The following is an 11238-nucleotide window of genomic DNA, read 5'->3' as shown; positions in this document are numbered from 1 at the left end:
TGATGGACCCAGGTACGGCGAGGACGTCCTTTACGCCGCTGCTCTGCTCTCCACAGTAAATAGAAAAGGGAGACTCTCTATTCAAACACTAGATCAACAGCTGCCATCTTGCAAACATACCATCTGGCACTACTTCCTCCAACATTTCCACAAGTAATTCGCGTTGGACAAACGTTGAGGTGCGAATGTGCACGCGTCAAGCTGGCACGTTTTGGTCGTGTCTGTCGCGTTCGGTGTGAACACACCGTAATGACAGAATGGCAGCTGTTTTTTATGAGCGGAAGTTTTAATTCAGTTCAACTCAATTTTATTTATACTGCTCCAAATCAAAACAAGTCACCTAGAGGCACTTTATATTGTAAGGTAGACCCTACAATAATCAAAAATAAACTGCTGACAGGTGTCAGGTTTAGCTTTCAGTTTATTTTGAACAGGTCCATAATCTTTAATGTTCAGGTAAGTACAGGTGAGACAGGTTTGCCAGCAACAGCACAGATGAAAGATAAAATCTCCTGAGTGGTTTCCAGTATTATCATGTAGTTTTAACCTGTTTACACTTCCTAATGAGACAAAAAGCGAAAGATTCATCAGGTCAAAGACATCTAAGTACATCAGACAGCGAAGCATTTTCTCCCCAATCGGCTTGACAGTGATGAATCGTGTTTCATGTGTAAACTGAGCCAATGAGGAGGCTTCCAGCTACCTGACATTCAGGTGTAAATAGAAACAACATGAATCAACATGAAGTGAGAGGTTTTAGAGAGAACATGAAATATAAATTGATGTTCTCGGGCAGAACGTCAGTTCTTTAGAATAAACTAACAAAAGGTTAAAGATATAAACCTTGACAGTTACCACGTGATCACTTTTCTGCCCACTGGAACAACACCCTCAGAGGAGGGGCAACTTTCGAGTTGTTCTGACACAGTGTTGTCATGGATACAAGTGTTTCCCTTCATGTTTAATTCAGTCCTTCGTATTTATATTGTATGACCTTCACAGCGTCAGCGTGCATGTGACCTATGGTGAACAACACTGTCTGAACTATAATTACCTGTAATCTTGAAGATAATCTACGAATAATACATTAAACTGTGCGAAGGAGTAATAGTGTCTGTAACTGTAACCTTGTTAGTTTGGACTCATTGCAAGGTGTAAGGCTCACTGTGCTGCTGTCAGTTCTTTTCTGATCTGTTCATCATATAGTCATCCTTTTAATGATGTGTTGTATATATTCACATTAATTGTAGATCTATGTAAACCCTGCGTATGAACATTTAGGCAGTGCTGGTGGTGGCGGTGGAGTTGGCAGTCTGTTGCTCCATCTCTGAGCTTCCTACCACCATTTCTCTCAGCCCTTTGCTGAAGTGAAGATTTGCTCCGATCACGATGAAACCCTGCAGAGATGGAACAGCTCCTGTCAGCCAGGGGGCAGCACTGAGTTTATTTCTGCATAAATCTGACTTTAAAAAAAAGAAAGCCTAAAACAAATAAAATGATAATACAAGACTTTATTATAAAAAAAATGTGTGACGCCCACAAGTGTATGGTCACAATTGTAATTTTTTTGTAAATTGTTTTTTTTGATGGTGGTATTTAGGGATGGGTATCGTTTAGGTTTTATCCGATACCGGTGCCAAATCGGTACTTTTGAAACGGTGCCGGTGCTCAAACGGTGCTCAAACCGGTGCTTAAAGAATGGAGAACACAAAATTGGTCCAAAAACCTCTCATGTTCAGCTGGTTTTTTGTAAAAAGATAACAATGTTAGCCTTTTCTGCAGCTATGGGGCATATATGGTATCACTCTTGGCTGGAAGCAGTGCTTAAACAATGGAAAAAACACAAACTTTGTCTAAAAACCTCTCATGTTTAACTGTTTTCCACTTTTTCTTTGGTCATTTTAGCCTTTTTGGCCAGGGTGAAGGGAGCATCTGCCATCAAACAAGAAGACAGACGCATGTAGCTATGATGATGTTTGCTAGTTCACTTTACATGCATGCATACAACAAGTGCACTCATGGGTCAAAATGTTCACCAGTACTGAATATCCATTGACATGGGAACAGTAAAATAATTCTATTTAACCTCAGACACACACAGCTAGATGCTCTTCGGGGTCAGTCGGCTCACTGAAATGATTTATCTGCCACCTCGGTTGTGGTCCCAACTCGAGAACAAGAGCTCAAACTGCCCGACTGACATCCTGAAATATGACCGAAAACTCCTGGATCAATCCAGGACATTCTGTTGCCTATTCCGAGGAATCGGATGACCCAGATTCTCTGTTTCTTCCTTTTGTTTCTTAGCAACATCAGGATCATCATCACTTCACGTGTACTCTGTGTTTGTCAGTGCATTTTTGAGGACAAATTTTCCATAAAAGCACTTTCGATGTGCATCTATTTACACAACAGGTTTGCATTCAAAATATTTGAAAATTTATTCAATTTTTTTTGTAATCCACTCAATGTGTTACAACTAATCAAAATCAATTTTATGTTTTATTTTCATAAATATGAAAAAAGTCTAAAACTCCTCAAATAGTCGAGGGGTAAAATCACACTCACGTTATGATATTCAACCACCTCCTCAATGAAATCCACCCCATCAGCCAGCGGGATCCGAACGCCTCTCTTTGTCCAGTCTAAGAGAGCACACACAAACAGAGCGACACTGTCACGGTGTGTTCAGGGTCTGTGAGTTTTTTGATTGATGAATTAGGTTCTTACTGTTGATCAGTGGAACTACAGACATCTGCAGCATCGTCTTTAGAGGAGCCTGCAGAGGAATCAACTGCAGACACACAGAGAGGTTTTAGGGTGTATACGCTTCATGTTTTGGTCAGAACGTGTAAAAATCAGGGAGAAAGTGTTTGTTCTGTAGTTTTGTGTCTTGTGGAGATCAGAGAAATATTTTTACTGCTATTGTTCATGGTCATCATCATTATCATTGCATTAATAACATAATCTACAGCATTGATATTGCATTCAGATGTTTAAATATATTGGCACCCAATCAGCCTTTATTACAGGAGCAGTTATAACCCCTTTAAACTGTTGAGTTAAATCTATAATCTTAAATGCTTTTGAATGCTTTTCATAATCTTAAATGTTTATATGCAGATTATATTGCATTATAAAAGAAAGGCCTAACTCTGAGTACACTCTGTGCCAAAGTAGACAGGAAGCGCAGGCTTTTGCAGAGCGTGCTTGTGAAAGTGAAACTAAAGCAGAGTCTAAGTGTAAGTTACTTTGAAGAGCAGTTTGGATGGGGCTATTTGAATAACCAGGTTATTCATTGTTATCTTTTATTCTTTTATATTCTTTTATTAAGTTTTAAGTAGTATCATTTGATTAAAACATTTATTCGATATATTACACATATAGTTTCAGTTGTGTACGTGCTGGCCTTCTGTCTGGTGGAAAGGTTACAAGGTTTAGCTGGTGAGGTGAAACTGAGTGCATTTCAGGTTGACACAAACACACACACACCCACACACACACAGTAGATGGACTCATTTATAGGTGAAAGTTCTCCACCATTTGACCTTAGAACTGAAGAAGCTTCTCGGATGAGAAGTGAAACGTCTTCAAGCAACTTAAAGAAGTCCAGACGCTTTTCTTTGCAAGCTCCTTTGACTACGATGACCTGGATGACTGAGAACCTTCACAGACATAGGTGAAAGTTTAATTATATTTTGCTTGTGACCAGGGTTTTAATAGTTTTGCAATTTTCATTAGTTTTTATTTTAATTCAGTTTTGATTTCAGATTTTCAATTTTATCTCAGTTTTAATTAGTTTTTACCAATTGTTTGCTAGTTTAGTTTAGTTTTTATTTTTTTGAAAATCCTTAGTTTCAGTTTAGTTTTGATTAGTTTCAGTTATAGTTTTAGTTGTGTTTGCAATAATTAAGTGTAACAAAATCCCAGTTTCATCATGTCAGTCATGCTCTTCTGCTCATCCTTGGGTATGTTGCTATTCCAGCTACCTGCACCCTGGACAGGTCGCCTGTCTGTCGCAGAGCTAACACGCAGAGACAGACAACTCACATTCCCACCTATGGGTTCTTTAAATAAATAAAGGCAGATGAACAACCACTGATACCAGGCAACTAAATGTATATCTTGGCCCCAATGAGACTATTAACTCTTGCAGCACCGGGTGTTCATAATTTTGGTTCAAGTGAATTGATAAACTTTTTGAAGGCAATTGACTCACACAGTTATGTAGATATCCTCGTCCTGTTGTCTCGGGATGCATCACGCTGCCTTGCCTGGGTTAGCTTCTGTTTCTGGGATGAGGGTTGAGTGTGCTCCCTTCTCAAGGTAAGCTAGGTTAGCCTTCTTGTGTGAGCTTTTCAAGTGCACTTTAAGGTTTGTGGGATTTTTTTCCCTTTAGAAATGTCCCTCATAATTTGTCTCTTTCCACTACAAGACACTTGCTTTATCCAAAACACAGTCATATTCAAAGTAATCCCAAATTGGACTCTGGCGCTTTCTCCCGACTTTTCCTGACATGATTCTGGCGTGGACGGAGCAGCAACACAGACGACTCGACTAATGTGCTGCCACCTGCTGGCATAATGAGACACAGCAAGAAAAAAATCTGGAAACTAAACTTCATTTTCACCCTCAACTATTGTAGGACACGCACACATCAATGAAACTAAACACATTTTTGCTATAAATTCAGTTAATTTTAGTTAGTTTTGTGAACACTCATTACAGTTTTAGTTAGTTTTCCTTTTTTTGTTTTTATTTTTATTTCCGTTAACGAAAATGTTTTTCACTTCTAGTTTTCGTTATTTCGTTAGTTTTCGTTAACGATAATAACCTTGCTTGTGACTGCAAAATTGTGCCTGCATGAGTGACAGTTTCTTGCAGAATGTGTGCCTGATGTTCCAGACCAAAAGCGAGCGTCCGGCAGCGACAGGTAGACACCTGGCATGGAGAAGAGGCGATGTTGTTTTTTCAAACTGTGTTAAAAGTCATTGTGGTTTTGAAACTTATGCATGTGATGACGCATGAGGGGGCGTTATAAATTTCCCTGATGATATAAAACAACTGATTGTGTATTGTTCGAGAGAGATCGATGCTGCGTACAGTGTTCATCTCTCCACGCGTGTGTTCATTAAAATCATCGTTTGACTTAACCCGGCCGGACCAGTGTTGTTATTTTGGATTTCCTCCTATATCCCTCCTCAATATTTGAACCCTTAACAGTCTCCTTGCTGTCTCATTGAACCAATTACTGTAAGATGAAAACAAACTTACCGCCAGAGACTCGAGAGCTGACTGGTTGGAGAAGATCTTAAACCTGAAAGGTGAAAAAAAAGTCGATAAATAATCAATAATCAAGTTGTGCTATAAAATGGTGGATCATTACGAAGCCAGTTTTAACCAACATGGCGATGGTGTTGGTGATGAGTTCGTTCTGTTGGAGAACCGGTGTGAGAGCATAATGTGGTGGGTTAGAGTTTTTAATTCCTGTAGAAGGTGAGCGATGACAGGTGTAGTCCGTGGTGTCAGGGGTGTGTGTGGATGAGAGGAAGAGAGGACCCAAACGCAGGAATAGCAGGTAGGTGAAGATTGGTGATTTATTGTAGACAATGGAGAAATGAACAGACCATGAGATGGCTGACTGCCTGGACGACTGAAAGACTGGCTGAATGGCTGACTGAGCATAGGGCACACACAGGAACGACAACATCAATGACAAGACAATGACCAGATTGAAACTGAGGGCTTAAATACACCGGCTGAATAGTGACTGATTGGAGACTGGTGAGTGAACAGCTGAACACAGAGTCCAGAATGAATCAGTCCTGGTGGGTGGCCATGTGGCCAGGGGTGGCATTGGAGTCGATCTTGTGGGCGGCCACGTGGCCAGCAGTGACGCTGGAGTCGATCTGGCGGAAGGCGGCGGTGGCCACTCAGCAAGTCCAGAGGCTGGCTGCGAGGAAGACAGCGGTGGCCACTCCGCAGGTGTGGAGGCTGGCCGCGAAGAAGACGGCGGCCTGGTGGCCGGTAATGGCGAGGAAGGTCAGTCAGCGGCCTGGAAGGTGGCCACCGATGCCAAACCTCTGGCTGAGGAGAGAGAGAGAGCTCACAGCTGGCTCTGGGTGCTGTGACTGCAGATTGGGGAACAGAGCTAAAAACGGACTGGGAGACTGACTTGGAAGCTGAACAGCAGGAGACTGGACTGCAGACTGGAGGACAGGAGACTGAGCTACAGGTGACTGAACTGAGGATGGGGACAGTGCTGCAGCCTGAGACAATAAACCGGGAACATGAGATGGAAACAGATCTGCTAATTTACTAAGGGAGTGAGCTAGGGCCTGAAAACCTGGATGAGGATGTGGATGAGGTGGTGAACAGGCAGGTCAACATGCTAGCTCTTCCAATCCATCCTCCAGAGCGCGAGGGCAATGCCTGGAGAGCCTCAGCTGAATCTCAAGGGACGTCAGGTTAGATCCTGGTCTCCGAGGGCTGCCCAGAGCCAGGCGAAACCCCTCGAAGATGTGCTGTCTTTCAATTCAATTCAATTTTATTTATATAGCACCAAATCACAACAAAAGTCGCCTCAAGGTGCTTCATAGGTACAGAGAAAAACCCAACAATCATATGACCCCCTATGAGCAAGCACTTCGGCGACAGTGGGAAGGAAAAACTCCCTTTTAACAGGAAGAAACCTCCAGCAGAACCAGGCTCAGGGAGGGGCGGGGCCATCTGCTGCGACCGATTGGGGTGAGAGAAGGAAAACAGGATAAAGACATGCTGTGGAAGAGAGACAGAGATTAATAACAGATATGATTCAGTGCAGAGAGGTCTGTTAATACATAGTGAGTGAGAAAGGTGACTGGAAAGGAAAAATCCCCCAGCAGCCTACGTCTATTGCAGCATAACTAAGGGAGGATTCAGGGTCACCTGGTCCAGCCCTAACTATATGCTTTAGCAAAAAGGAAGGTTTGAAGCCTAATCTTGAAAGTAGAGATAGTGTCTGTCTCCTGAATCCAAACTGGAAGCTGGTTCCACAGAAGAGGGGCCTGAAAACTGAAGGCTCTGCCTCCCATTCTACTTTTAAATACTCTAGGAACAACAAGTAGGCCTGCAGAGCGAGAGCGAAGTGCTCTAATAGGGTGATATGGTACTACAAGGTCATTAAGATAAGATGGGGCCTGATTATTTAAGACCTTGTATGTGAGGAGCAGGATTTTGAATTCTGGATTTAACAGGAAGCCAAAACAGGAGAAATCTGCTCTCTCTTTCTAGTCCCTGTCTGGACTTTTGCGGCAGCATTTTGGATTAGCTGAAGGCTTTTCAGGGAGTTTTTAGGACTTCCTGATAATAATGAATTACAGTCGTCCAGCCTGGAAGTAATAAATGCATGAACTAGTTTTTCAGCGTCACTCTGAGACAGGATATTTCTAACTTTAGAGATGTTGCACAAATGGAAGAAAGCAGTCTTACATATTTGTTTAATATGTGCGTTGAAGGACATGTCCTGGTCAAACATGACTCCAAGGTTCCTCACAGTGTTACTGGAGGGCGAGGTAATGCCATCCAGAGTAAGAGTCTGCTTAGATACCATATTTCTAAGGTTTTCAGGGCCGAGTACAATAACCTCAGTTTGATCTGAATTAAGAAGCAGAAAGTTAGCGGCCATCCAGGTCTTTATGTCTTTAAGACATTCCTGCAGTTTAACTCATTGGTGTGTGTTATCTGGCTTCATGGACAGATAGAGCTGGGTGTCATCTGCATAGCAGTGAAAATGTATGCTATGTCTTCTAATGATGCTGCCTAAGGGAAGCATGTATAATGTAAACAGAATTGGTCCTAGCACTGAACCCTGTGGAACTCCATAATTAACCTCAGTGTGTGAAGAGGACTCTCCATTTACATGAACAAACTGGAGTCTATTAGATAGATATGATACAAACCACTGCAGCGCAGTCCCTGTAATACCTACAGCATGTTCTAATCGCTCTAATAGGATATTATGGTCAACAGTATTGAATGCTGCACTGAGGTCTAGCAGGACAAGCACAGAGATGAGTCCACTGTCAGAGGCCATAAGAAGATCATTTGTAACCTTCACTAAAGCTGTTTCTGTGCTGTGATGAGCTCTGAAACCTGACTGAAACTCTTCAAATAAGCCTCTGCAGATGATCTGTTAGCTGTTTGACAACTACTCTTTCAAGGATTTTTGATATAAAGGAAGGTTGGAGATTGGCCTATAATTAGCTAAGACTGCTGGGTCTAGAGATGCTTTTTGAGTAAAGGTTTAACTACAGCCAGCTTGAAGGCCTGTGGTACATAGCCGATTATTAGAGATAGGTTGATCATATTTAAGATCGAAGCATTAATTAATGGCAGGACTTCTTTGAGCAGTTTTGTAGGAATGGGGTCTAAAAGACACGTTGATGGTTTGGAGGAAGTAATTATTGAAGTTAACTCAGAAAGATCAATTAGAGAAAAGGAGTCTAATTTAACATCAATGGTACTAAGAGTAGCTGTAGATAATATTACATCTGTGGGATGATTATTGGTCATTTTTTCTCTAATGATTAAAATTTTATTTGTGAAGAAGTTCATGAAGTCATTACTGGTTAACGTTAAAGGGATGGTTGGCTCAACAGAGCTCTGACTGTTTGTCAGCCTGGCTACAGAGCTGAAGAGAAACCTGGGGTTGTTCTTATTTTCTTCAATCAGTGATGAATAGTAAGATGTTCTGGCTTTGCGGAGGGCTTTCTTATAAAGCAGCAAACTATTTCTCCAGGCTAAATGATGATCCTCTAAATTTGTGACACGCCATTTCCTCTCCAGCTTACGAGTCATCTGCTTTAGGCTACGTGTTTGAGAATTATACCACGGAGTCAGGTACTTCTGATTAGAGACCTTAGTTTTCACAGGAACTACAGTATCCAGAGTCGTACGTAGTGAGGAGGTAAAATAATTAACAATTATTAATAACAGTTTCCTCTGGAACTTCTCCACCCAAAGGGAAAGCACTGCCTCCTGCTACTTGAAAAGGTCAGAGTCCGCTGGGTCACAAACATGTCTTCGTGGCACAGGTCTTGTCATTCTGTCAGGGGTGTGTGTAGGACTCGCAGGTAGGTGGAGACTGGTGAGTGAACAGCTGAAGATAATTGAACTAACACACAGGGAAAGGCTGGCACAAAGAACAGGGAGTGAAAACAGAGAATAAACCGGACATGAGACAAACTGAAAACTCTGAGTCAACGACCCAGGAACCCTGTCACGTGGGCAGTGGACGTCATCAATGAAATGCTTGTAGAAGCCACTCCCACACCATATCACATCAGACAGAACTCATCGCCATGGTAACCCAGAAATGGAAAGAGTACGCCGTCTCAAACTCAGGAGAGTCTACTCCAAGCACAACATCCCAGTGTACTTCAGACCCAGCCACACACTCAGACACAAACTTCACAACGTGGTGTAGCTGTGCAGTGTACCAAAGAGTGCTCAGACCTCTACACTGGAGACACCAAATAACCACCTCATAAATACATGGCACAAGATACAAGAGCCACCTCGGGACAAGACTCGGCTGTTCATCTGCAACTAAAGTTCAAAGGTCACTCTTTAGAGGATGACAAAGCTCATATGGATCTGAACTGCTCACATCACATGGACGTCATCATAAAAGCAGCGAGCACTTCCTTCTGCGCCGGCTGAAGAGGTTTGGAGGTTTGTACTCTGGACCCCACAATACTTACCAGCTTCTATCAATGCACCATTAAGAGTATTCTGTCTGGCTGCATCACAACCTGGTACGGCAGGAATGCTCTGTAAACAAAGATCTATGGAGGAGGTCAGATGATCCCACCATAAAATAATAATAACATTTTATTTACATTTTTTATATAGCACCTTTCTAGACAGAATCACAAAGTGCTGAGATAGCAATGGTGTCACATGAGAATACTTGGAGGATTTTGTCAACAGCGTAGCTGCAGCGTTTTGGAAAACCTGCAGACGATCCAGAGAACCTTTGCTTAGACACATAAAGAGTTACTATAGTCCAAGCGTGAGGAAATAAATGCATGTGTAGCTATCTCCAGTTCAGGGCGAGATAAAATAGGGCAAGGGCGTAGATTTGGCATGGACGGAAGGGACGTGTCCCCACCAATATCCAGCGATTATTGAATTGTCCCCACCAATAATTTGATCTCTTCGAGTAAAGAACAACAAGAAAAAAAACGATCTGTCAGCGTCTCATTCACCCAGCGGAGCAGAAAGAGTTAAATTACGTTCTCTGCTGGAGTCCTACGTCATGTGACAAATATGGCCAATGTGATTGGCTGAGCCTTTCAGGGAACTGTTTAGTTTTAGCAGCGGCAAGCCTGCGCTGCGAGGAGGAGAGGAGGACGGCAGCAAAAAGGAAGAACCTGGATATAAGAAAGTGTTTTTCAAAGAAACCTGTAAGTCACTTAAACTCAAGTTCACTCATATAATGTGTCCGTCACAATAACGTTATAGGCTATGTTAGGACATACATGCCAACACTCCCGATTTTTCCGGGGAATCCCGAATTTCAGTGCCCCTCCCGAAAATCTCCCGGGGCGACCATTCTCCCCAATTTCTCCTGATTTTCCACCCGGACAACAAAACTGAAAACCATATCCCAGACTGGCCCAGCCAATTCCAGTTTCCAACAATGGCTACTAGTACTGCAGCTACTTAGTTTTAATATTACTCTTGTTTCTCTTTCTGGGTCGCAAAATAAACTTTTAACACATTTTCAGGCGAGAATGTAGCTGTGTGTCAAATAACTTAAACATGTTATTGTTTGGCCTTTTTCAGTGCTTTAGTTGTGTTTTATTTGTTGGTGAGTAAATCGTTTTGACTGAGATTAAAGTTATTAGATTAAATAAAACTTTATCCCTCGGGAGGATTCCTCCGGGTTTTCACACAGCTGTGTGAAAAAGCCAGCCGGCAGAAGAGTCTGGATAAACCCTCCTCAGGCAGGCCGGTCTCAAAGAGCCGGGCCCAGCGTATCCAAACAGGGACGTGGAAAACAAGTCCCCCTCCATGGAGCTTCTCTGAGCTCAGGAGACAAGGCACGCTCGGCGTCGCTTACCAGCCGAACCCCACCGCCAGTAAAGCCTGAGCTTTACCTGAATACCTCCTCTTCTCCTTCTCCGTGGCGAAAACGCCCGACGAAGATCCAGCTGATGGAGGAGGGTGGAAAATGCCGAAAGGAGGACGAAG

At 42.6% G+C, this 11238-nt stretch overlaps 1 protein-coding gene across 5 annotated transcripts in view; it reads right to left on the bottom strand.

Moving 5' to 3' along the window:
- Nucleotides 1-403: 403 nt before the first annotated feature.
- The window catches only part of pltp (phospholipid transfer protein), a 47295-nt gene continuing 36460 nt past the window's right edge, over nucleotides 404-11238 (bottom strand). For 4 of the 5 annotated variants that reach the window (XM_085457899.1, XM_085457902.1, XM_085457900.1 and 1 more), the window contains exons 12-15: nucleotides 5275-5317; nucleotides 2731-2794; nucleotides 2569-2645; nucleotides 404-1397 (exon numbers count right to left, since the gene is read on the bottom strand). In XM_085457899.1, coding sequence (XP_085314025.1) covers nucleotides 1278-1397; nucleotides 2569-2645; nucleotides 2731-2794; nucleotides 5275-5317 — 304 coding nt within the window. In that variant the 3' untranslated portion in view covers nucleotides 404-1277. Of the gene's footprint in view, nucleotides 1398-2568; nucleotides 2646-2730; nucleotides 2795-4834; nucleotides 4942-5274; nucleotides 5318-11238 lie in introns of those variants that run through there. The other variant, XM_085457903.1, reaches the window with a different exon arrangement.

This window comes from Copadichromis virginalis, linkage group LG5, assembly GCF_057382275.1.
Source record: "Copadichromis virginalis isolate Kocher_CV1m ecotype Utaka linkage group LG5, C_Virginalis_male_GT1.1, whole genome shotgun sequence".
Classification (NCBI taxonomy): domain Eukaryota; kingdom Metazoa; phylum Chordata; class Actinopteri; order Cichliformes; family Cichlidae; genus Copadichromis; species Copadichromis virginalis.
This window is presented reverse-complemented; position numbering and strand designations above follow the sequence as displayed.